Raw genomic sequence first — 27,665 nt, 5'->3', positions numbered from 1 at the left:
TCCTACAAGAACCACACCCCCTGATGCCTTCTCAGGGGTAACAGTTTATTAGACAAGGTCAGAGAGGACAGAGGACACTAACAGAACATGCTCAACTAACTACCTCTACTTGTACCTGGCAGCACTCGGTGACCGAACACTCAGCATTTGCCCACACATTCACTCCCACAACCCTCACAGGGCCATAGAAAACATATCTGGATACATATATCCATGATGGGGCAGACTCCAAAGGTCACGTCACATTCCCAAAGCCTCAGGACAAGCAAATGAAGCCAGGCGGTCTGTTCCAGGCCCTAACTGCCACCAACAAGCCAGGTCAATGGTTCTGAAGTAGCTCCGTTTTGCCATCTTTTGAAACAGTAAACTGGCAGACGACTGATCTCAAAGCAGTATTTACTATACATCCCACAGATAATTAACTCAGAGGAGACCTGCAGTTATGGCACACTTTTGGGCACTTGTTTCAGGCTGCTAAACCTAACAGCAAATGGCCCTGTGCCTACCAAAAGCCGGCCAAGGCGAATGTAACCCAAAGAGTACTCGGCTTCTTCATACATACATTCAGTTGCTGGGGGAGTGAGTCATATCCCAAGGAGAAGCTTGTTCCAAAGGCTCCACAAAATGCCAGCCACTCTACCAGGCCATACCCCCAGCCAGGCCACATTCCATCACATCATACTCCCTGCTCAACAGGAACCCCACATCAATCTCAAGACTTCCTCTGCCTCTGGGATGCTAGTGACCATGTAAATATTAGGAATATATTGTAATAATTAACTCCAAGGCCCTGGGATTCTGTCTGTGAAAGGACAGTGGCCTGCTGATGTCACATCATGTTTCCAGACAGCACACTCAACAGCAAGTCCCACAGTGTGATGATGCCCAAACACCAGCACTGAGGTTCACTGGGCTGGGAAAGGAATAAAATGTATCTTTTGAGACAGCACTAAGACAGCTTCTGAAACAGCCATACAGGCTACAGCTGGAGGGGATATCAAAAATGGCTTTCCTTTTTGTAGTCCACAAATTAAGGCTAACTCAAGTGTTATTTGTATTTTTTTTTAATTAAAAATGAGGATTGGTAGATTCAAATGCATTTTTAAACTTTTCTTTCTTTGAGACATGGTTCTACTGTGTAGCCCAGGCTGGTCTCAAACTTGCTACAATCCTCCTGCCTCAGCCTCCTGTGTGCTGAGATGGCCTGGGTGAAGCACTACACCTGGCTTGTGGTGGCGAAGGAGGTGGTGGTGTGGTGTGGTGAGGTGAAGGAGGTGGTGGTGGTGGTGGTTGAGGGGGTGTGGTGAAGGGGGAGGAGGAGGTGGTGGTGTGTGGTGGTGAGGTGAAGGAGGTGGAGGTGTGTGGTGGTGGTGTGGTGTGGTGAGGTGAAGAAGGAGGTGGTGGTGTGTGGTGGTGGTGTGGTATGATGAAGGAGGTGGCAGTGTTGGTGTGGTGGTGGTGGTTGGGGGTGTGTGGTGTGGTGAGGTGAAGGAGGAGGAGGTGGTGGTGGTGGTGGTGGTGGTGGTGGTGGTGGTGGTGGTGGTGGTGATATGGTGGTGGTGGTTGGGGGGATGTGGTGGTATGGTGGTGGTGGTGGTATGGTGGTAGTGGTTGGGGTGGTGGTGGTGGAGGAGATGGTAGAGGTGGTGGTGGTGGTGGTGTTTGGGGGTGTGTGGTGGTGTGCTGTGGGATGTTCTGTATGGCAAATGTGTTGCTGATTGGTCAATAAATAAAACACTGATTGGCCATTGGCCAGGCAGGAAGTATAGGCGGGACAAGGAGGAGAATAAAGCTGGGAAGTGGAAGGCTGAGTCAGAGAGACACTGTCAGCCGCCATGATGACAAACAGCATGTGAAGATGCCGGTAAGCCACGAGTATAGATTAATGGAAATGGATTAATTTAAGCTGTAAGAACAGTTAGCAAGAAGCCTGCCATGGCCATACAGTTTGTAACCAATATAAGTCTCTGTGTTTACTTGGTTGGGTCTGAGCAGCTGTGGGACTGGCAGGTAAGAGAGATTTGTCCTGACTGTGGGCCAGGCAGGAAAACTCTAGCTACAGTGCTGTGGTGGTGGTGGTGGTGTGGTGGTGGTGGTTGGGGTGGTGGTAGTGGAGGAGATGGTAGAGGTGGTGGTAGTTGGGGTGGTGGTGGTGGTGGTGTTTGGGGGGGTGTGGTGTGGTGGTGGTGGGGGTGGTGGTGGAGGTGGTGGTGGATGTGGTGGTGGTGTTTGGGGGTGTGTGGTGTGGTGGTGGTGGTGTGGTGGTGGTGGAGGTGGTGGTGTGGTGGTGGTGGAGGTGGTGGAGGTGGAGGTGGTGGTGTGGTGGTGTGGTGGTGGAAGTGGTGGTGGTGGTGGTGGTGGAGGTGGAGGTGGTGGAGGTGGAGGTGGTGGTGGTGGAGGTGGAGGTGGAGGTGGTGGTGTGGTGGTGTGGTGGTGAAAGTGGTGGTGGTGGTGGTGGTGGAGGTGGTGGTGGTGGTGGTGGTGGTGGTGGTGGTGGTGGAGGTGGTGGTGGTGGAGGTGGTGGTGGTGGAGGTGGTGGTGGTGGAGGTGGTGGTGTGGTGGTGAAAGTGGTGGTGGTGGTGTGGTGGTGTGGTGGAGGTGGTGGAGGAGGTGGTGGTAGCGGTGTGTGCACGCATGCACCCTCACAGGGTAGCCGTTGACACTGGCTGCTCACCTGATTGTTCTCCACCTTATTTTGTGGAGCAACCACAGGGACCTCACTAACCCTGGAGCTCGTTGGACTTGCCTGCCAGCAAACGAACCCCAATAACTCTGCTACTCGTGCCCCACAGTGATTGGGATTTCAGGTGGGTGCTTCCACATCCAACTTCTCACCTGGGTGTGGGGTGAAAATTCAGGTCTCCATGCTTTCACGGCAAGCACTCTACCAACCTGGCATCTCCCAAATTCCTAAGAAAGAAAGTATTTTCAGGATCTCACTGCCTCTTGTAGTTTCAGAAACGTCTACTATGGAATGCAGGCGAATGTGTGCAACATTATGTTATCAGCGTGATCTGACAATGTGACCTTAACAAAGGACAAGGTACGGAACTCCCTCCCGGTAACAGAATATAACCAGGCAATGCACACTCAAGACTCCAGGGCAAGGCAGGGCAGGGGCGTTCAGAAGATCACAGTGCTTGCCATGCAGGCCTGACGAGAGTCCAACCCGACCACACACAGAAAATAAGGAATACGAAATAAAATTAGTTGTAAGAGCCTTTACCACGATGGTGTCAGAAGACAAGAGGTGAGAAACAAGCCAGATGCAACCAGGACTCAAAGCATCTTTACTACACAGTTCTCTGCTCAAGTAAGGACTGTGAGCAGAGGGTAAAGCGGCCACCTGGACGAAACGCACTACACAGCATAGGCAAACTCTGAACACATCATGCGACACGCACCTCCGCAGCTCAGAGGTAGAAAAGACTAGCTAGGCAGCTGCACATGGTGGCCAGCACTCAAGAGGCTGAGGCAGGAAGACAGCATTGGGAGCCAACCTGGGCTACAAGTCAAGATTCTGTCTCAATGAGGCCCACAAAATAAAGAAAAGGCTAAGTAAAGCTGCATCACAATTAGATGGACTTAGAGATCACGACATTTGTCAGGAGGGAGAACACAGGGCAAAACATTTCATGGGGACCCAAGGGTTCATCAATGCTGAAGACAGTGATGGCAGAAGACCAGACCTCAGCAGGCACAAAAGCACTTCAGTGAGATGGCTCATGGATCTTCATAAGAAACAAGGATTCACATAATGAGCAACTCAACATACCTCTCCTAACTGGACAGATCACAAAGACAAAAAACAAATATAAGATGTATGAGCCGGGCAATGGTGGTGCACACCTTTAATCCAGCACTCAGGAGGTAGAGGCAGTCAGATCTCAGTGAGTTCGAGGCCAGCCTGGTCTGCAAAGTGAGTTCCAGGACAGCCAAGACTGTTACATAGAGAAATCCTGCCTCGAAAAACTGAGAGAGAGAGAGAGAGAGAGAGAGAGAGAGAGAGAGAGAGAGAGAGAGAGAGAGAGAGAGAGAGAGAAAGCGAACCTAAAGTGAACCTAAGGATCACCAACGACAGCTAGCTTCTTTTCAAGGCCCCTAAAATGCAGTCAGAGTGAAGAGCCAATGCATTAAAGCATTGATCACACAAAGCTGAAGCCACAGCCAGGAGCTAAGGGCAGCATCTGGGACAGCTCTGACAGCTTATGATGCTGCAGGTGATGGTGACTAGAAACCACCCTAAGTAATCTGAACACTTAAATAAACTATGTTAAACAAGGGACTACAAATTGAATTTTTAAAACATAATTTGAAAATAATAATGTTATGTTGAGTGGCAAGTAGTCAGTCAGCTTAAAATGTAAACTTTTCATCACTAAAGATGAATATTCAAGTAAAGGGGCATGTGAGCGGTGAGAGAAAATAAAATTGTTTTCCCAGTTTCAGCTCTGTCATAGCCTTTTCCTTCTGTGGGGGGAATTATGCATAGAAATGCAATTGATGGAGATGTAAAAGCCTGGCCAAGCACCACAGCCTCCACGTGCAGCTTCTAACTGTACAGGGGTCACAGTGAACAGCTGTATGGGGGTCACAGTGAACAGCTTCCAAGTGCAGCTTCTAACTGTATGGGGGTCACAGTGATGGAAAGAGTTGAGGACTGCGCAAGTGTCTGTGTGAGTAACTACCTTAATCTAGTGTGATTTTTTTCATCTGTGTGTCCATCAAAATAAAGTGATCTCATTAGAAAATAAAAATAAAAATTAACATGAGCAAATTAAATATGTAAACTGTGAGTTTAAGGCATGAAAGCAGCAAGGAAAGGAAGACGTAATGGAGCTGTAAAGAGGAGGAGAGGGCTGCAAGGACAGCACAAATAACGTTGCTCTGTGAACGCTGGAGCTCGGGGAAAACAAGGAATGGTGAAGGGACACCAGAGGGGACCTAGGAACATCAGGACGCACTACGCACGTGTCAATGTGCATACACACCTGAAAACCTGGGCAAACTGCTTTCCAAGAGGCACCAACTGTGAAAAGGAAATCTCAAAGTGTAAGACACAAGTAAAACTTGTACAAAACTACAAGAACTAGTGACTCCAGTGTTACTTCAAGTACTCTAGAGAACAGACAACAATTCTTCCAAATACTTTTTAAGATGGCGTCAAGTTAGCATGAAAAACAAATCACTCATTTCATCTATAAAAACCGATTCCACTGTGAACACAGAAAATTCAGAGTTAGAGTTTGTCTCCAGAGAGCGACACTCCAGGGTCATCCAGTAGGGTCCACCCAGGAAAGCAGAGCTGTCTGCCACAGAAAACCAATCTACGTAATTCAAGTATCAAATTTCTTAAGGTTAATGTCATGTCATTTCCTTATCACCGTTAAGAGGAGTGTCTCGGGCTGAAAACCACAGGAAGGTTTTTATGGTAAAACACATCTCCGTATTTGAGTTACATGTAAGACGAGATAGGCTTGTGTGGTAACAGAGTAGGGCCTGCATCTTGAAACTCTGAAATCCAAGTATAAAACTATTAACAATCTTTACTTATTGCAACTAACATTTCCCTATTATCTGAATCAAAATCAAGTGACATCAGCCAACACGGGCGAATACTTTTAAGAAATCCTTTACTAGGAAGGGGGATGAAGAGAAACAATATATTTTTAATTAAAAAAAAAACTTCCCTTACTCAAGACAAGTAAGAATTTTAAATTCTGCAGAATGCCCCCCTCTACTGTTTTGTATTACTAATCATGTGTCGGCTCATCCTTCCATGTTTCCCTTTATAAAGGTTTCTCAAACCAGAGTTTATCACAACCATTTCCTTTTTAGCTGAGGTTATGGTCCTGGCATGGGAGTCTCCACCTGAACTCAAGGTCACCCAGCTTGGGAGGCAGCAGTGCTGACTGATAAAAGTGGGTGGGGACGGGGGACAGCACAGACAGACAGACAGACACAGCTGTGCTGCTACAGGCTGACAAGTCTAGTTACCCACAGGGCCCAGAAATACATTCCAGGTCACTCTCTTGTGAAAGAGAACAAAATGGACTGAAGGGAAAGTGAGGCATGTGGGTATAAAAGGCTGGTCTAGTTCCACAGCTGGCTCTTCCGAGCAGCACAGCAAAGTTCCCTTTAGGAACGGCATTATGCAGAGTGCAAGCACTGAGGGTTCCTGTTCATGTCTTCCACAGTCCTGACAGACAGTGCTCACTTCTGAGTGACAACTGTTGATGCCAGCACGTCCACTTCAAAGGAAAGGCAGTCCCTGACCACCGTCAGGTACCCTAGAGGTCACCACCACAGTTTAACCTCACTTTTGAGGGCAGCAAATCCTGAGAGCACTTTGGCAAGGCTGAGCATACATTAAACAGCCGGTCCAGTGACGTGCTATGTCCTTTGATAGGGGAATGTAGCCTGGTGACTCCGGCATGTAACAAGTAATCAGTTTAATCCCCAGCACTGCCGAGTGGCCTCAAAAGGAATGAGCTCCACCTTTCAAAAGAAAAAAAAAGAAAAGAAAAGAAAGAAATCTCAGCTACATGAATTTGTAGAAACTGACACTGATTCTAAAATTCATGTGGAAACACAAAGAACCAAGATTCAACAAAACAACTGGCAGAAAAAAAGGTAGAAAAGCCAATTTAGGTGATTTCAAGATTCAGCATGTGGCACTGGCAGCAAGCTAGACAGAAACACTGCTAAGACAGAATACCAGTCTGACCTAGCTCATGGAGACATGGACACCATGGAGACGTAAAGACAGAAGAGAGGGTCTTTCCAATGTGGGACGTGGGGACAAGCACATATGCACTTACACCACGTATAAAAACCGACTGATGACTAAATGTAAACCAGATCTATCAACACCCTAAACAAAACACAGGAAACTGGCCATGGCCTCAGTCGGCTGGAGACAGGAGTTCAAGCACAACCCACTGAAGAGCAGACACATGGGCTTTGCCAAAGTAACACCTTCCAGTCTGTGAACCACGATGTTAAGAATGTAAGTCACCGCAAAGTGGAGAAAACATCTGCAAGGCACACACTGCATAAAAGAACCTGTACCTAGGTCTACACGATGGTGGCAGTGCAAGGAGAGAGCCCACTCTCTGACCTCCACTTGTGCACTGTGGCACATGTGCACATAAATAAAACAATTTATAAAAAGAACTTGTACCCATGACAGTCAATGATAAGAAAATTCAGTACTAACTCAAGAGCAGGTCTGCAGAGATGCTCGGCTGTTAAGAGCACCAGTTGCTCTTCCAAATGACCCCAGTCTGGTACCCACCACCCATACCCATCAGCTCACAACTGCCCATAATCCCAGCTCCAGAGAATCCAACACTGTCTGTCCTCCACCACACATGCACATACACACAAATAAAAATAAATCTGAAAAACAAAAGAACTCTAAAGCAAAGTAAACTGATTTTAAAAAATGAAAGAAGGCAGGCAAGAAAAGAGAGGAAAGAAAGAAAGAAAGAAAGAAAGAAAGAAAGAAAGAAAGAAAGAAAGAAAGAAAGAAAGAAAGAAAGAAAGAGAAAGGAGGGAGGGAGGGAAGGAAAGAAGGAAAGAAGGAAAGAAGGAAGGCAGGCATGGAAGGAGGGCAGGAGGGAGGGAGGGAGGGAGGGATCGACCCACGAACACACACACGCACGCACGCACACACAGGTAAAACAGTTGAATGAATGTCCTCAGAGAAAAGATGCAGAACATAAGGACATAAAGGTGGTCAGTGTCACATCACTGGACCCTTGGAAATATAGTGGGGTATGGTGATCACACCTTTAATCTCAGCACTCAGGACACAGAGAAAGGTAATCTCAGTAAGTTTAAGGCCATTGTGATCTACACAGAAAGTTCCAGACTAGCCAGGACCATATAGTGAGACTGTCTGGAGAGAAAAAAAAAAAAAAAAGCACAGCCACACGAGGATATGACATACCTGTGTACCTGTGAGAAGTCAGCATGGTAGAACTCATGCTGCTGGAACCAGCTCACTGAAACCAAGCACACACCGGCCACATGAAACATCAATGTCAAGTGTCCACCTCAGACAACTGAAAACATTGCACCACATGGACACAATCACTCACAGTGGCTCTACTCACAACAGGCAAAACTAAAAGTAAGCAGATGTCTGTCCGTACAGGAAGATAGTGGTACATTCAAAGAATACATCACCATTTGGCAATAGAAAAGAAATTTATACCAAAATTCATAATATGGATGAACTTAAAAATAATTACGTAAGTGAATGAAGCCAAATAAAGATTACGTGCACATTACATGATGTCACACGATGATCTAGAAAATGAAAAGTAACCTAGGCTGTGGACACGACTCACTGATCGAGTGCTCATCCAGCACTCAAGGCTCAGCTCAATCCTTAGCACCAACAAAAGACAGAGAAGAGGAGCACTACTTTATAGGATCCTTGAGTACTCCAGTGGCTGCTTGAGAAAACTGAGAGGTGACGGACATGCTCACTACCTCCATGGTGATGGTTTCATGGCTGTGTATGTATCAACACTTACCAAACGGTGTGTTAAAACGTGTGCTTTACTGAACCTTAATTATAATTTGGTAAAGCTGTTAAAGGTTTTTATAAAGAAGAAAAATTGCAGCAACCAACAATTAGGCAGGCAATACCAGGCAGTGAGGCTCTTACTTCTCATCACCCTGTAGGCTGGATGTTAGCAGCAGGTAGACAGGCTAGTCATCAGACAATAAATCATGTGACAGCTGAGCTGCTGTGTATGTGTTGATTTTATAAATGAAAGCAATGACTCCCATTCCCGCTATTCCAAATCAGAGCACTCACCATCAATTCTCAGATGAAATACTCATGGACACACCAAAACATCGCTCTGAGCTAAGCCTGCTCGGCTCACACCATTTTCACATTAGAGGCGCTACAGAAGACCAGTTACCAAAGGCTGGGTGATGAGCTCACTGACAGAACTGCCTAACACAGGGGGCACTGGGACGGGGCAGATGCAGGCAGGACTGATGTACCATATTTTACTAACCCTCTCTAATGAAAGTGTTTTATCTGACTACTGTAACGAGCTTGGTTTTCAAACATCTGCTTTCTACTGTACTTCATTTATTAACCTGATACATAGACACTGTGCTGTGCAGATATGCAAATAAAGCTGCTGTGATCACAGCTGGACAAGAGGAATGGAACAGGCTGCTTCCGGAATGTTTGTTCTTATTGGGTGCATGATACATCAATGCAGACACACATGTGCACCACAGTGGGTGTGGGCCAGAGGATAACTTGGCGGGGCTGATTCTCTTCTTCTACCTTTACATGGGTTCCTGGGATTGAACTCAGGTAGTCAGGCTTCTGCTGCAAGTGCTTTTACCCTCTGAGCCATCTTGCTGGCCCAAATCACTTACTTTTAAAGCAGCAAGTTACTCAGTGCTGAAAACAAGAAGAAAAAAAATAACGATGAGAGACACTAACAGCACCGTGCCTTACTGGGGTGCAGTTCACACTCAAGAATTCCTATGAGCTCCTGAGGCCAAGCCCTTCAGTCGCCAACACTGGGGAACAAGTGTGTGACTTCTGGGGATTTCAAAATGCCATGTAGTTGTACAGTTATGTTCTATTTTGAGTTCACTTTTGCATAGATTTTCAAGATGAAATCTAAGTTATTATTGTTTTTTTAACATAGCTGTCAGTTTTACCAAAACGAAACTATGCCCATGAAGGCTCCCCCACAGCTTTGTCAGCCATCAGAGACTTTTAGTAACAGCACTGAGTCTGAGACAGAAATTCTGTTCATTTTTCCTGATCTGATAATTACCTCATTTCATCATCATTCTTTCTGTGTGGAGGGGGTGGGGAGGTGCTGAGACCTAGCCTGGAACTTACAGCAATTTTCCTGCCTCAGAATCCTGAGTGCTCAGACAACGGGTTTGACCTACTAGGTCTGGGACAGCATCCTCTCTAGGTTACCCTGGATGAGGTACCCTGGATGAGGACTCTGGCCCAGCAATCCTCTCTAGGTGAGGTACCCCTGGATGAGGACTCTGGCCCAGCATCCTCTCTGGGTGAGATACCCCTGGATGAGGACTCTGGCCCAGCCATCCTCTCTGGGTGAAGTACCCCTGGATGAGGACTCTGGCCCAGCATCCTCTCTGGGTGTGGTACCCCTGGATGAGGGCTCTGGCCCAGCCATCCTCTCTGGGTGAAGTACCCTTGGATGAGGGCCCTGGCCCAACATCATCTCTGGGTGCGGTACCCCTGGATGAGGGCTCCTCTTTCACTTCACAGTACCTCCATTGGTGTCTGGACTAATTTCTAACGAGGAACCGTCCATTCTAATTCCTGCTTCCTTATAAGCATGTCCCAATGCCTCCTCCTTACAGGAAAAGTTTGTTCCCACTTCAAGCAGTAAGGCTGATGTGTCTGTGCGCACTCCTGTGGTGTACCTTACTGGAGCCTATGCCCTGGGGCTCTCCAACTACAGACCTGCTTTATCGCAGCTCTGAGCTTTGCCTGCTCACTCAAGTTCTCAGTGTTCAGTTATGATGTCTTATGCTTTTTCTTTCTCCTTCTAGAACTTTTGGAAGCATACACATTAACCCTCTCCGTACCGCCTTGATTGACTTTCTTGATTCTATCTTCTTTATTTTGCTGTGCTGTTCAGACTTAATACATTTCTGCAGACCTGTCTACCCATTTACACCTCAGACGCACTCTCTTCCTTCAGCCACGTTCAGCATCTCGTCTACACAGCAGGCTGGCTGCAGTATTCTCAGTCCTAATGTCTCTGTTTGCTGGTACCAGCTGAAGCTACTCTAAACACTACTCTCTGGTGAACAAACATCAGACTTTGAGATTTGGGGGCATCTCGGATTTCAGATTTTCAGATGAGTCCGTGTAAACACTATCCCGACCCCACTATTGTGGGTAAGAGATACTCAACTGATACTTTGCATCTTTCATTTATTTTCTGAAACTTTTCTACATCCCAGGGAGTTTTAACTGTGTTCAAAATGCACTAAAAGACTCAAACTTAAGGTCTCATGTGATAGTTGCCTCAGCAGCTGAGGAAGCCGAGGACCACAGAGCCAACTCTAAGTCCTGCCCATTCTCTCCTATGACAAGGCCTGAGACAAACATGTTCTCTTCCTCTAGGAGGCCAGGGTAGTCCTCACTTAGCCACTGGGAACAACCCCATGAGTTACCCCAACAATCCTGGGGGAACCCAGGGTCCCAAACCTCTTGACCCTCTACAGCCTCCTGCCACAGCCTGCATGTCCGTGGTGTCCCATATGGTGTGTGACTCTGACAAGCTGCTACCATGTTCACCACCCTGGGGAAGGAAAGCATCTATTTCTGGGCTCAGGACCCTTTAGTAGGTGGGGAAAACAACAAACACCATAATTTTATTCCTGACCAGACTGTGCCCATATCCTTAGCGTTTGTGCAACTAACCCGACACTTGATTAAGACAGTATTTACATATTTAGTAGTCATTTTTAAACAAACGGTAATACCCAGAGCAGCATCTTTTGCTGGTATTCCTTCTCAGGAGAAGGCAATTCCTTTTTCCAGACCCCTGGCTTGTTCCCTACTCATCTCTCTTGATTATATTCCCGTCCCACCTGCCAGGCGATTTTCCTAGACTTGTCTTTAAAATCCACCCAGAATCTGACCACAGTCCTAGTTCAGCAGAAGCACCCCAGTCCAAGGCCATGCCACACCTAACTAAGGCACCAGCTCCGGATTATTGCTTCTAGCCTTGGCCTACTGTTCTCCACTTTCAGTACACTGACAAGAAACCTATAAAACTGCTGATTTACCTGCTGTGGTCCCCTTCCCACTGGGGTGAAAACTCAAGTCCTTATGGCATGACAATCCCTTGGTGACCTCACCCTTTGGTGTTTCCTGCTGTGGCTGCAAGGACTCCCCACCTCAGCCCTTCGTCATGGGTGCTGTCTTTGTCTAGAACATTCTTCTTCAAATCTTTTAAGGCTTAAGCCTAACTCCTGTGGGACCCTCTCAGTGAGGACGCTGCTGGCCTCCTCTTTGCAAAGCCCCACCCTCCCCAGACCCTGTCCCCCCAGTACTTTTCCACCGGGGACAGGCTCCCACTCAGCTGTGCCACCAGTTCCCGGGCTGGAACGAAAGGTTTATGATGGCTGTAGCTTGTTCCTTCACAGCGAGAGCCACTGCCTACAACAGTGCAGGACCCAAGAGCTGTGAGTGAACCAATATGCCTAGCATGTGGGGAGCAGAGCAGGAGTGAAGTGAGGTGAAGAGGCCAGGGAGCCACATGGGCCTTGTCAGCTGCTGTCACTGACTCTTCAGGAAGCCTCATGGGAGGGACCTCACTACTTTCACTGGATTCAGGACTACTGGCTTTAGATCACTGTTTCCGTTTGGCTGCAAATTTTATCACAATAAGGTAGATAGACACGTGGGCACATGTGTCCTCTCTCCTATCTGATCTCAGAACGGGCATTCCAAAACAGCAAGAGGAGTCCCACAGAAGAGATGCATCCTCACAGCAGCCCTGAACCCAGCAGGAAGTCAGGACACAGCCCCCTCACAGCTCCCACCTCACCCCAGCCTCAGTACATGAACTGTGGGAGCGACCCTGGAGGGAACTCCAGAAAGCCCACTGACAGCCCTCCATTAGTCTTCAGAAAGGCGCGTGCACACACCACACTAGCACTAGGCCTGCAACACTGCCCCCCTTCACAAGGGAAAGGCCTGCGAGGCCGCTGTGCCAGTGTGAATGGAATTGGCCCCCTAATCTCATAGGGAGTGGCACTAATAGGAGGCATGGCTTTATTGGAGCGGGTATGGCCTTGATGGAGGAAGTGTGTCACGGTGGGGGTGGGCTTTGAGGTTTCCTATGCTCAGGATACCGCCCAGTGATCCAGTCGACTTCCTGTTACCTGCAAGATGTAGGACTCTCAGCTATTCCTCCAGTACCATGTCTGCCTGCATGCCACCATGCTCCCAACCATGATGATAAAGGACCAAACCTCTGAAACCGTAAGGGAGCTCCATCAATTAAATGTTTTCCTTATAAGAATAGTTGTGGTCATGGTATCTCTTCAAAGCAATAAAAACCCTAACTGAGACAGTTGCCCACCCTTCACAGCATGGGGAAAGCCTGCAAGGCTGTGCACTCTTAGCAGCAGGAAAGACCTGCTGTTACTAAGCCTCTCAGATCTTTCTTTGCTGCTACACGGCTCTCCTTCCTGAATGACCTTATCCATTGGCTTTGGCACAGACAGACCTCTTGCTATTTATGAAAATCAAGCTCAGCCTCCCAGAATGAAGATGACTCATGGCTGAGGATGCTCTAAGATAAGCTCAGATTCTGATGTAAATTCTAGGGGAATTTCAACAAAGGTTATAAACAGAGCTTCCAAAATCAGTACTGTGTTAGCAACAAAACACACTCCCAGGATTTAAATGTCAGTCATTACCTCATAGACACGCCTTAACATAGAGTTCCTGGAAAATGTGCCAAGCACACGGCTAGAGGCCTCGGCACTCATCCTGGGAGTGGCTCTTTCTGGCTGTGGAATCCGAGAACTACAGTATAGCCTCTGAGAACTACAGTATAGCCTCACCCCCATCAGTTTGCTAAGAAAAGGCCAAGTAACACCCAGTTAGTCGCTACTTTAACCAGGTGACAACTCTCTCCAAAGGTAGACTAGTCAAACATGTGACGAAGCACCAAACACAACACACGGCATTGCCTTTCAGTGCTTGTAGCCAGGCTTTTCAACCTAAACCCAAGCATGCGGAAACGCTAACTGAAACCAGCGTGTGAGCTGAGTCAGCTGGGGCAGCTCGCCCTTCAGCCTCAGCACTGGGGAGGCTAAGGGTAGGGGGGCGTGGATCAGGAATTTGAGGCCGGCACTGTGCTGAAATGTGATAGTTTATTTGTATGTTAATAAATAAAGTTTGCCTGGAGATCAGAGGTCATAGCCATAAACAGGTGGTACACACCCTTAATCCCGATCACATGGCAGGCAGGGTCTCTGTGTGTTCAAGGACACAGTCAAGCATAGTGACACAAGCCTTTAATCCCAGTACCAACCATAGAGACCCGGAGGTCTGTATAGACAGGCAGTGACAAGGAAGTGATGTGTCGGGGCTTAGAGCCAATGAGAAGGCAGAACAGGAAGGCAATAAAGGCACAGGCTAGACAGGAAGAGGCTCTCTTGAGAAGCTATGGTGAAGTGGTGAGCTAAGGTTAGTTGGCGGCTATTGCTCTGATCTCTACGGCTTGCACCTCTGTATTTTGCTCTGTGTTTCTTATTTAATAAGACTGTTTAGAAATTTGTCTACAATTGGCACCCAACGTGGGGTGCCAGATGTAACATGAATCTTAAAAGGTCTTATTAATGAAAACAAACCCAGGGCCAGGTATTGGGGTGAACACTGAAAGATCAGAGACAGAAGAGGCCACAGCTTCCTCACCTTGCCAATTCCTCAGCTGATCCTGTTTCCACAGACTGGAAACTTCTGAGTCCTCATCCAGAATGAATCTCAGCTGAACTGCTGCTAAAAGCCTAAACGCTTAACCAGGCTCTAGTTCCTGGTCCTCAGGCCTTAGATACCTTTCTGCTTCCTACCATCACTTCCTGGGATTAAAGGCATGTGCCACCATTTTCTGGCCTCTGTATCTAGTGGCTGTTCTGTTCTCTGACCCCAAGTAAGTTTATTAGGATGCACAACATATTGGGAGACACAATATATCACCACAAGCACAGGCTACACAGTAAGTTCTGGGTCATCAAGATACTAGAGACCTGTTGTAGGCACTGGCAATAAAAGCTATTAATAACACACAGAACCCTTAGAAATGGACAGGGGGATAGACTTCAGTGTTGTCACGGGGAGGAGAGTGTGGGGGGAGGAGAGAGAGATGGGGGACAAAGACAAGGGGAAAGGGGAGCAGCGAGGTGGTGTAAATGTTGTAAGCTTGACTTAGTCTTACAACATGCATGCAGACATCAAAACACCCATGTTATAGCCAATAAATAAGTGCAGTTTTTAAGGCAAAGTGACAATCTCACAAAAGAAAGGCCTGGTGAGTGTGCTGGTGAGTTTTACATCAACATAAGATAGAGTTGTGGTAGTGGTGGTGGTGCATGTCTTTGATCCCAGCACTCAGAAGCAGGGGACCTCTGAGTTCAAGGGTAGCCTGGTCAACAGAGCAAGTTGTGGAAGCCACAGAAACCTTTTGGCCACTAAGAAGTAAGAAAAAAGTAAATGCAGATATAGTTTTAACAGCTAACAGAATGGCCACAAAAAGCAGATATCTCGGGACCTCTGAAATGTAGCAAAATTCACCAATTTAGAAGCAGAACTTCTAAAATGTACTTTATCTATCAGTGCGTGTGTGCATGCCAGCATCTGGGGCATAGAGGCTGGCTCTCTCCGTCTACCGTGGGATCCGGGGATCCAATTCAGGAGTCAGTCTTGCATGGCAAGGGCTTTTATAGGTTGAGCCATCTCACAGACCACAGATGGTTTTCAATCAATCTTTTCAGGTGCTGCTCTCCATGAGAAATGAAAGGGAAACAGAGAAACAGTGACTGGTAGAGCAGCACAAGGCAATTCCCTCACAAGCTTGCAGACGTGCCCCTTTAAGTACGAGAAAATTGTATTTGAAATGAACTGGTCTTCGACTTAAAACAGAAAGTGCTTATTTTAAGAACCAAAACAGTAATGCGCACACGCCGCACACAGGTCCTGGTGAGTCGAGAAGAAACAAAACCCTGTTCAACATGAAACTGCACCCTTCTAGCATGCTGTGAGTTAAGTCATGAACTGAAGCCTTCTCAGGTTGAAGGAGCAGCTGAAATACAATCCTCAGACTCAATTACAAAATAGCGTAACAGACTGTCATCTATCACAGGAGATTAGGAAAATGCCAGTGTACTCCAATTTTTATTATGAATGTATGTAATAAAAGTTAGAAAACTAACTGGGGGCAGGGGTTAAGGGTGGCGCACACCTTTAATGCCAGCACTTGAGAGGCAGAGGCAGGTGGATCTATCTCTGTGAGTTTGAGGCCAGCCTGGCCTACAAAGTGAGTTCCAGGACAGCCAGGGCTACAGAGGATAGCCAGGGCTACCCTGTCTCAAAAAAACCAATAAAAAAAAAATTAGAAAACTACTTCTATTTATGAGAAAGCATAGTCCAAATTCAATGAAATCTATAAAAGCAGATTCTGATCAACAGGTCTACTGTGACAGACCCTCAAAGAACTTACTGTATCAGAGAGAGTCTCAAGTCTCAGTCTCCAGCTACGTGCAACGGTGTGTAAGGAGACGACAGGCATCGTTTGCTGTCTCCCTGGCTCTGAACTGTCAGTCTGGCCACAGTTAACAAGCAGTTTTCTTACACAACCACTCCATCTCCTACTGTGCTCACAATGCGCTTCATGTTCAAGACATAGTCAGCACCCAAATCAGCATCCCCCACCACCAGTGACCTCTGCCAGTCTCCTAAGACCGCTGTGATAAATTACCAGCAACTTAGTGCTAAACAACAAAAGGTGTTCTCTCACAGTTCTGAAATAGAACTATGAAATGTGCACCAAGTTCAGCTGGGCATGGTGGCTCACACCTGTAACCAGCACTTGGGAGGCTGAGGCAGGCAAGCTGTCACGGGTTTGAGGCCAGCCCATCAGGTATACAGAATGAGAGCTCACTGAAAGACACAACCTAAGTCAAGACACACAACAAGACCCACAACAAGCAAAGGGAGGAGAGAGGGGAGGGGGAAGGAGGGAGGGAGGGGGAGGAGCGCAAGGGGAAGGGAGTGAGAAACTTCTGACCCTGCAGTAGACACTGTTGCTCAATGTTGGGGACAATCAATTGCCTGCTCTGGCCCTCAGCTTCTGGAGCCTGCCACCCTCTGCTCACAGATTCTAACTCCTGTCTTCAGGGGACTTCCTTCTGTCTGAGTCTCTTCTTGCAAGGACTGTGTCACTGGATTCAGAGCTCACTCAGATATTTGTGATTTCATCTCAAGACCTTTTATTTCCATGTGATGGTCCCTTTTCCAAATGAGGCCACATTTACAGGTTCAAGTTGACACATTGGGGGGTGGGGGAACAACAGCAGTCACACACTAGTCTCCTAGGATTAGTTATATTCTAATTTCCAGTCAATCCTGACTCAAGAAGTTCAAGGCTTAGATACAGCTCGGCGGCAGAGCTCTTGCAGGCATGCTCCAGACCCTAAGTTTGTCTCCAGCACCATGAAAAGACAAGTCAGAAACATCAGATCTCACTCTAACACAGTTTTATTTCATGTATTATCTGACAGCTCTTTATAGACAGACCCCCTCTCTTAGGACTCCTTTTCCTGCTGTTCACTGTAAGGAAGGCAAGCACGCAAAACAGGCACATGTGAGCAGGAAGGAGGTCACGCTGGCTGCAGGAACACTGCTCTCAGGGATGAGCAGGCTCCGGTGCACTGACCTGGGCAGACTTCAACCTCCCTATCCCCAGACCTCACTCTGATGGAGACTCTGCAAGTAGGCTTAAGCAGGCAGAGGACCTGCTGATATAAACACAGCTGAATGCTAGTCACTTCATTCATATGCTAATAAACTGTCCTTATGTGAAAACTACCAAAGGAGTACTCTAGTATATTGCACCCACCCTTACATGACACCTTCCTTGAAGAATGACATCATAAAATGGAAATGTCTACAAATTCTCTGAATCACAACAGCATAACATTCAGATGGGGGGGGGGGGGCAGATACAGTGTTTCGATGTCAATGTTGGCAAAGTACGTTCTTAAATCACTTTAAAGAGGAGGCCCCCACCCCATGCACCCAGAGAACAGACACACACAGCTCTGCAGTGCAGCTTCCTCCAACCTAGCTGTTGTCCTGCTGTGCGCACAGAGAGAGCCCAAGAAACTAGGGTCGTCTAAACCCCAAATGTCCCAAAACACCCAAGGAAGCCTGGCCCCCAGCGGGGCACTACAAGGAGGAGGTAGGAGGAGGGGACACCGAGAATGTTAGGTCACTGGGTACTGAAGGGACCAGGGTCCCTTTTTCTCTCCCTCTCCATGAGCTGAGTTTTGGTGGCCATGCCCTCAGGACTACAATGCTTAGCTCCAACACAGGCCAGAACAGCAGAACCAGGAAAGCGACTGACTCCCCTGAGACTGTGGGCCCAAACCAACCTTTCCTCCCAACAAACTGTTCACCTCTGGTGTGGTCACAGCAACACAAAGCTGAGGAGAAGAAAGGTCACTTCCTCCTATACTCAGGGTTTGGCTGTGGACATGGTGCTCTGGGGTGAGGGTGCATAAACACACACACGAGTTTCAAACCAGCTGTGAGTCTGTGAGGAGCGCACCAAGCAGTGATAGCCATACAGACCACACGATGACAGAGAAAGCAAGCGTGTGCAGGCCATTCCCCAGACCACAGTCCACACAGGCCCAACAGAGATGTTGAGCGGGAAGAGGGAACACTGCTGGATCACAGCTGCACAGCATCTGCCTTTTTACCCAAATGCGGCCTTCCCACTGCGCCCTGCATCTGGGAACAAACCAAGGATGCTGAGAGACGGGGCAGGCGTGAAGAACTCATACCTCCACCAGGAATAATTGCCAGCTTTGTTTCAACCAGGCCCATTTTTGCAGAGGAAGCTGAAAAGAAATAAAGAGAATTAAGTGACAGGCATGTCATCACTTTGCAATACGACAACTTGAAAAGTAAAGTAAGATTCTCTGAAAACACTGTTCACTGGTTAAATTAATGCCACAATTTTTTTTTTTTTAAAGACAGGGTTTCTCTGTGTAGCTTTGGAGTCTGTCCTGGAACTCACTCTGTAGACCAGGCTAGCCTCGAACTCAGAGATCCGCCTGCCTCTGCCTCCGGAGTGCTGGTATTAAAGGAGTGTGCCACCACCTCCAATTTTTAAGAAATTACTTCAAAAGTTTTTTTCTTATGAAAACACATAATCATTCAAAATGACCCTCCACCCCCAACCCTATCCCCAGGTGAACACATGACATTTTCTGTTCAAAATTGCTTGGCAATCAGCTAGGTCCCAGTGGTCGAAGACCAGAGTGGAAATTTCATCTTTGGATCCAATGTTGCCAGCTCATGAAGGCCTGAATCCTGCTAATGATTCAGGAACAAGGAGAAACCTCTTGACAAGCACAGATTCCTTGTCTGCCTGGGCAGTCCCCAGACCAAACAACTCTATCTGCTATCAGATAAGGTAAAGGCTCAAAACCAAGGCACTTTCTGACAAGAGGCCCCACAGCCTCCTGCACTGAGCTGGCTCTCTCTCACGGCCTTGCTCCCACAGTCTGCCGCTTTTCTGAATGGGCTGCACGTGCCTTGGCTTCTCAACTGAAAACCCACCTGACCCCAGTACCAGGAAAGAATCAGGTGAAGACCAACACAAGAACGTGAGGACCCAGAATAACATGGGGAAAGGGGAAGCCCCCAACACGGCAACCTCACGCCCCAAGATGTGCGTGAGCACATGAGGTCAGCACAAGGCAAACTAAACTAAAACAGCAGTGACGGCATGAAGCAGGGCCCAACTGTGCTGACCCTCTGCTGCCCAGCACAAAACTCCGGGCAGGACAGAAGCCTGGGCTGTGACACCTCAGCTGGGCTCAGATCCCAGCTCCCTGAATTCCTCCTCTCTGCTCCTGCTTCCTCCACAGCATCTGAAGAGGAAGAGGAGAGGGAGTGAACCATGTCAAGGGCCCCTGTTTCAGCACCCAGCAAGTGGCTAGTACCAACTCTTTTCACAATCCTCTCAACACATGCTCACAATCACCCCAAAAGACGGAACTTCAAGGGAATAAAGTCGCTAAGTGCTGGACCAAACACGTCCACTAACTGAACTGACTCCATGGGTCAGATGCACAGAGCTACAGTCACAAGCTCTATTTTAAATGGAAGGAAATTAGTCTTTGAAAGAGAAGCCCTAGGGTCCCAAATCAGATGTCTGAACAGAGGATGGCTAAAGAGCTTCCTAATAGGACTTTTAAATGCTAGGCTCAAAAAAAGGCAGCTTTCCTAAGTAGGAGTTGCAAACATCAGGCTCCACAGGCCATTTTTTAATGTGCTACTGAACAGGAAGCAGAGCAAAACTATTTGGGCCTGAGGGGAATGCACCCTTCACCACCACCACCACCACCACCACCACCACCACCACCACCACCACCACCACCACGTGTGTGTGTGCACTAGGGGTCAAACGCAGGGCTTATCCTCCCAGACCCCAGGCTTCTTCATCAGCATATTCATCGCACAAAACAATAGATTTCATTCTCAGACTTTCATAGTGCCCATGATGTATTTGGATATTTGCTCCTCTTCGTCCCCCACACTTCCATTCCTCATCCCAAATCTCCTTTTCATGTCTTTGTTTTTGTCTAGAGTCTACATATAAGAGAAAATGGAATGTCTTTCTAAGTCAGGCTTACTTCAACAAGCATGTGAATTTCCAAATTCATTGATTTTCATGCAAATAACATCGTTTTATAATTCTTTAACCCAAGCTCCTTTTAAAATTTATGTTAACAGGATAAATTCTCACCTGCTACTCGAATATCACACGCTAAAGCCAGTTCCAGACCACCTCCTAGGGCAAGTCCATCTATGGCTGCGATCGTGGGCACAGGGAGGTTAGCTGAAATGACAGAGTTTATCCTTCACTCAAAGCCACAGCTTTCCAGACAGTTAATTTCAGAACATATTCTTAAGCAGGGTGTCATATGCAGACTTTATGCCTCTAATCTTCAATAAAACACAAGCATTCCCAGTGCTCTTTATAAATCCTTATGTAATGACTGTAGACAGCGCACCTATGAAAGGGGAACACATCTGAACCATGTCCTGAATTCCCCTCAGGACTATTTTACTGAATTCTGTAACTTCAAAATCTGAGAACGTAAAGTCTTTTACAAGGTGTTTAGTTCACACAAATTCAAGTTGGGATACTTTATGGAGCATTTTGGAACTCTTGACCCTTTATGGACTTGGTGCTCAGAATGCAATCTTGAGACATGGCATCTGCTCAAAAAAAAACACACAGTGCAAAAGGCCACAGAGGGTATAGGCCAGGTACCACCGCCAAGGAAGGGTGGTACAAGGGCTGCATCCACAGTCCTCTCTGGCTCTGGGATCCTGACCCAGAGACGAGGGAAGCAGCAGGACTCACAGAACCTACAAGAGAGTATTTCTGGAAGCTTCTACAGTAGCAGGTTTCCACATGGCATTTTCAAAAGTACTTGTGTCATCCCTCCCCTACTCCCCCCGCCACTTAACTCTTCCAGTTCCATTACTCCCCCTGTCCCCCTACCACCTTTTCTATCCCCCTTCTCTTGAAACCCACAGCCAAAGTCTTTCCCCGGTGTACTGACGGCTGTGGGTTTTCTAATGTAAACACACATCTCAACAACCTTCCCCAGGACTGAATCTGTGAGCTCCAGTAATAACTGGCCTAGTAAGACATGCCCACCGTTAAAATAGTGGCATGAATGTCATTTCAGTAAATGACTACTCCCTGATTGGATAAAGCTGCTCCACCAGAGAGAATGCATGCCAGGTACTGCTAACCGGGTCCAAAACTTATGGCTGGCTAGGTCATAGGCCATAGGGAAGAAGCTAATACTGTTATTTTGCTAAATGGACATAATGACAAATTGCCCCTGCATTCTTAACTTTATACCCAAAAGTTAGTACATCTCTCAGTACATCTTCATCAGAGGAGCTTCTTTTTGCAGTAGATGAAGATTAACAGAGAGACCCACAACTGGTCAATGTGTAGAGAATAAGGCTCAAAACAGAACATCTATATCATACCCCTAAAGCTCAGGAATCATTGTGAAAGAAAGACTGTAAAAGTCAGGGGTCACAGACGTCTGCAGCAAACATTTGCTGGACATAACAGGGCTACTGCACACATGAACTGCACAAGATCTACCCAAAATCCCAGCACTGATGGGGAAGAACTCATGAAGTCCCACCTCTACCAACTGACGGCTGCCGGGGGAGGGAGGGTCAGTTTTCTTTAGGGATATAGCTACTGAGTAGTCACTGAAAGGCCTGTTCCAGTAGGTGCACATTTGGGTAGCACTAAGAGGGGGCGGGGGAGTGCACATGAAGTTGAGAGGGAAAGGGAGGGGACTAGGGGAGGAGCTGGGAGGAAGGGGATGGGGGTGAATTTGATCATTATATGGTGGCTGAGGACCTGAGTTTGAGTCCCTGCACCCTCACTGGGTGCCTTATAACCACCTACTTCATTTGCAAGAGCTGGAGGTGACCTTGAGAACTGCTCAGTTTGACCTGCCCTTGTCATCACGGTTTTCTTTTTTCAGGTTAATTCATTAGGTACACTTGTACTACTAACCCATTCCTTGCTGAAGACAGTGACAGGTCTGTCTGATATTCCCCACAAAGTGGACGCAAAGTCTGAATCTGTCCTGTCCTTGAAGGACAAACCTCCCCTCACTCAGCTCTCATACACAGGAAGCATGGCCTGTGTGACAAGCCTTCCTCCCAAGCCCTTTCAGACTGACAGCAGAGCAAGTGTGGCAGATTTCACCTTCAAGAGCTGTGTAGACTTTAGAAGAGGCCAAGAAATGAGCCTGTGTTGGGGAGTAGGGGGTGACGAAAGGGCCTTTACAAGTCCATTGTGTTTGGTGTGAAGGAGCCAGTCTTACTTGTCTCTCCCAGTCTGCAGAAAACATTCTCTTTCATACAATTTCTAGGAAGGAATCATTTTTTGCAAGAAACTAACAATGAAATCTGTCCTACTATAATTTATAAACCTTTCATTAGTGAACACCTTCTTTTCTTTCTCTTTTTTAGCAGAGACATTCATACATGCATATAATGTTTTTAACTTGATTTTTATTGTGTGTGTAGGTATGGGCACATGAGTACAGTTGCCTGCAGAGGCCAGAGGTATCTGAGCCCCTGAAGCTGGAGTTACAGGTGATGTGGTGCTGACGCTGATCTCAGGCTAAGGTAACCTGTCTGTACAGCTGGACCATCTTACACAGTAACAGACAGATGTGACATGCCATTGCTTAGTGAGTACAGCCCCCAATCACACAATATAAGAAACACAGTGAGTCTGACCTGGAGTCTGGCTGGGAGGCAGAGTGAAGAGGCTGGCCTCAGACCAGGACCTGAAGTCAGGTGGTACAAGTATTAACACGTTCCTATTGTGATCATGCATTGTAGAATCAATACAAAATATTTTTAAATCTGACATTTAAAATTTGAGAAATAAATTTTCCAAAGGGAATACAACAAATTTAACACTGCAACTTTTAAGAAATAGAACACAGAATGACAACAAATTGGAATCCAAAAAGAACATGGAAAAGAGTAACTGTGCCCACATCACTTCTGAAATTTTCAAACAGTACCAAACTGGTGTGGTAGAAGGCTGGTTATGTTTCCTACTTAAAAATTATTTAATTAGAACAGCTTAATCCATTCAATACTTTACAATACTATAAAGTTTAAAGCTATACACCCTTGGAAAGGCAGACTATCAGCACAGAGGCCTGAGGGAATACCAAAGGGCAGCTGTGCATGCCTACAAAGGACTTGAGGCAGGAAATGAAATGCCAGGGCCACAGCTCCAGCGAGAAACCATGACTCAGTGAGTTACGCAACAGTGGGATCAGATACTATTTTGAGTGTTTCATTCCAGGAAGTGAGCCAGGTATGACAAGGAAGATAATAATCCTTTGAAATGCTCCTAAAAATATAATTAAGGCAATAATTAAAGAGTTGATCTATTTTGAGAAGGGAAAGCATGGCAGGCCTCCGGTGCACCTCAGAGCCCGCAGCACATCCAGGCCCAGGGAGGCTGGAGTGAGCACAGGACTGGAGGTGGTGTGTCTACTCCCTGCTTCTCAGGCACAGCTTAATTGAAGCCTCTAGAAAAACAAACGATCCGATTATAAGGGGAAGGTCAGGGTTGGCTATGTGACTTTCAAACGTGGTTCTGCTGAAGGACTAGTATTCTGGTGTCAGCAAGACGGCTCACTGGCTCAGCGTTTGTGACCAGCACTGACAATCGAAGGTCCACTCCCAGGACCCATGTGGTAGAAGTAGAGAACACACACCCTGACTTTCACCCAAATTTTTTTAAAAAATGTAATTTTAAACACCTAGAAATCTAGCACTGTTATACAAAACAGAAAAGTCGTTACTTTAACAGAAAGGTCCATATACAGTATGATGAAAAGTCTGAATGCCAAAATCAAGAATAGAAATAAAATCTCTATTAACAAAATCACAATAAATTCCTAATTATTCCTAGATCCAGTTAAAACTTTACTTTTGACTTAAGGTGCTTTCTCCTTTCTCTCTCAATTCTGAAGAAACCACAAGAACAGAACAAAGCAGTTCCTGAGCAAAGCTGACGGGCTGGGTAAGCTCTGTGGGAGGCCGGCAGGCTGGACTGGGCTGGAGGCTGGTCCAGAACTGCCACACAGGGTGCTGCTGGATGCCAGCAGGCACCGCAGAGGGGAGCACCACCACCCTCAGGTGGGAGATGCCAGATCCAAGACTGGAAATCTCAGCCACCTTAGCCCTAGAGACACAGGCAAACTCCTACGATGCCTAAACACTAACCCTAGGTTAAAATCCAAATCAAGTGAGAGCTCTGGAAGGCTGTGGTGGAGAAGGACAGCAGCAGTGTTCCTCATGGGGGAGTCTTTCTAGTAACAGCCACCTCCTGGGACCCAGCTCTCCCTCCACACATCCCAGTTTCCAGGCTGTATCTATACATGAAAATGAGAGGGTAAACTGATGTTTTAGCCAGGAAAGATGGAGGAAAAACCCTTGTAACAATGTGACAAAATAAGCCAAAGGACAAAGAGAAAGAGACTGATGCCACTGCAGGATGAAAGGGAAAGATGGGCAGGCACAGGGAGTCCTGGCCACGCGTGGGACCACAGCATGGGACAAACCAGAAGAGTGCTTAAGACAGGCATACGTATTTTCGGAAAGTCAAGTCACGAGGCTGGAGAGGTGCTCAGCAGTTAAGAGCACACACTGCTCTTGCATAGCACCCCCAGGTCAGTCCTCAGAACTCAAGCTGGTTAGAGCTCAACTGCCTGCAACTCCTGGCACCCTCTTCTGGACTCAGGGTACCTACACAAACACGCACACACATACACATACACACATACACACACACACACACACACACACACACACACACACACACACACACACATACACACACACACACATGCACGCACACACATACACATACACACATACATACATACACACACACACACACACATGCACGCACGCACGCACGCGTGCATACACACACAATTTTAAAATAAAAGTATGTCTTTAAAAACGTAGTCACCAAACCCAGAAAGTATAGACAAGACACAGAGAAATCTGAGCCAGAAGGGACGGGGCACAGGAGGAGACAGGGTAGAGAGCATAACACATGCATGGTACTGCAACCAAGCCCTGAGGAAAACCTCCAGAACCTTAACAAGGCAGTGTGGACGAAGCAACGATCCCTCATGTACAGATAAGTGTTTTGTGTAAGAGTCAAAGAAAGAGCTAAAGATGTGTACAATAAATCAACACATCCCCGATGACCACACCCACACAGGAAAGGATAGCAGCTGCTGAGAAACTACCAAAGCCTACAGTCAACACAGCCTCAGGTGTTGTTTATGGGATTAAAAGTATAGGAAAACCAATGAGAACTGAAGAGAATTCCCTTTTGATCTGAACAAATTCTAGGTGGCAGAAGTTAACAGTTAAACACATGGCTCAAGCTTAAACAACACAGTGGTCAGGCGGTGATGGCGCATGTTTTTAATCCCAGCGCTCGGGAGGCAGAGGCAGGAGGATCTCTTGAGTTTGAAGCCATCCTGGTCTACAGAGTGAGTTCCAGGACAGCCAGGACTACACAGAGAAACCATGTAGATGGATAGATATATAGACAGACAGACTGACTGACTGACTAAATGAAAATAAAATGTAGCATGATCCTAATTAGTCTTATGAATTAAAACCAGGAGTCAGATATCAGGGTAATAAGCTGAAAGATCAGAGAAGCAGAGCAGCAGCCACTAGAGACTTCTTACCTCTATAAAACCTCAGACAGAATGGGGGTGAGATCCTGTCTCCACCTTCTGATTGTGCTGGGATTGAAGGTGTGAGCCTCCCAAGTGCTGGGATTAAAGGTGTGAGCCACCACCTGGCCTCTATATTTAACTAGTAGCTAGCTCCACCCTCTGATCTGCAGGTAAGCTTTATTTGTCAGAACACAAACAAAATATCACACAACAATAAAAGTAAAAAGCAAAGTGTTCATAGCCAAGAGCCACAATGTGCATAGCACCCAGTACAGGACCTCAACAGGACAGGGATGCAAGCACCCTCAACAGGACAGGGGTGCTAGCAACTCATGAAGAAGCTATGTAACCCATGAAAGCTTGCTCTTCCTTCCCATGGGTCTTCCTTGGCCCTCAGACACAGGCAGAAGACACAGTGAGCATAAAGACTAACTGTGCAAACTCAAAACTATTCTTCACCAAGTAACTCTTAGCACAGTGCAGTGTAAACAAAAGCTAAGTTATCACATGGCGAAGAATGTGGACACATGGGGAGCACTCAGCCTCAGTGTGCATGCCAGCACCACTATGGAACTATCCAACAGAGGTTCTTGATAAAGTGGGACAACAGTCAGACACCTCCAAGGGCTGAGTGGTACTTAGTGGCAATAAGAACCGAAGTTACTCAGTGGGTACTGATCCAACAGGCAGAGCTCCTGTAGGCTGTATCTGTGTCCTTAGTTTAACACTGTATGCAGTTAAAATGAACACAGTGGTTAAGTGGATAAAAGACGAACAGCACTTCCAACTCAGACACATTACTCGTGCCTTAGGATGTCACACCAGAGACTCTGACCCTCATGGCAGAGACTATAACAAAATGATGGTAAGTCAGTGCTACACTCCACAGAGTATCTGTGAGAGGAAACTTTCCAAGTAATCTCTCTGATAGTTCATCCACAAAACACAGAGTCACACGATGGGTTTTAACTTACATTTTACTTTGTGTACAGTTTGCGAATGCGCATGCGCATGCGTGCAAGGACTGTGCATGTGTGGAGGTCAGAAAACAACTTGCTAGAGTCAATTCTCTTCTTCCACTATGTGGGTTTGAGATATTGAACTGCAGACCTTCACCCACAGAGCCATCTTGTCGGGGAGAGCTGTAATTTTATAACGCACCCCAGGCATCAACGCCTGGGTGATCTGAGGTACACAACAAGCCCTACTGAGATCGAGCAGTTTACAAATCTGTGACCACTAATGAGGCTGAACCCAGTTAGTAAAGCCCTAGAGCAGTTGTTCTCAACCTGTGGGTCTTAACCCTTTCACAGGGTCTCCTAGGACAATCAGAAAACACAATATTTACATTATGATTCATAACAGTAGCAAAATTACAGTTATAAAGTAGCAACAAAAATAAATTTTATGGTTGGGTCACCACAACATGAGGTGAAGCAAGCTTGATCCTAATTAGTCTTAACAATAAAAACTTGGAGTCAGACACTGAGGGTGAAAGCTGAAGAGCAGAGCAGAGCAGCCACCAG

General features: G+C 46.8%; 1 protein-coding gene across 2 annotated transcripts in view; it reads right to left on the bottom strand.

The window, feature by feature from the left end:
• Positions 1 to 27,665, bottom strand: part of Auh (AU RNA binding methylglutaconyl-CoA hydratase) — a 106,028-nt gene that overhangs the window by 43,132 nt on the left and 35,231 nt on the right. For both annotated transcript variants that reach the window (XM_052727804.1, XM_052727803.1), the window contains 2 exons: positions 20,598 to 20,690; positions 18,625 to 18,681 (listed from right to left, as the gene is read on the bottom strand). In XM_052727804.1, the coding sequence (XP_052583764.1) occupies positions 18,625 to 18,681; positions 20,598 to 20,690 (150 nt within the window). The remainder of the gene's footprint in view (positions 1 to 18,624; positions 18,682 to 20,597; positions 20,691 to 27,665) is intronic.

The sequence above is a fragment of the Peromyscus californicus genome, unplaced genomic scaffold (genome assembly GCF_007827085.1).
Source record: "Peromyscus californicus insignis strain IS unplaced genomic scaffold, ASM782708v3 Scaffold_8__1_contigs__length_139910024, whole genome shotgun sequence".
In the NCBI taxonomy this organism is placed as follows: Eukaryota; Metazoa; Chordata; class Mammalia; order Rodentia; family Cricetidae; genus Peromyscus; species Peromyscus californicus.
Note: the sequence above shows the minus strand (reverse complement) of the source record. Positions and strands in the feature narration are given on the sequence as shown.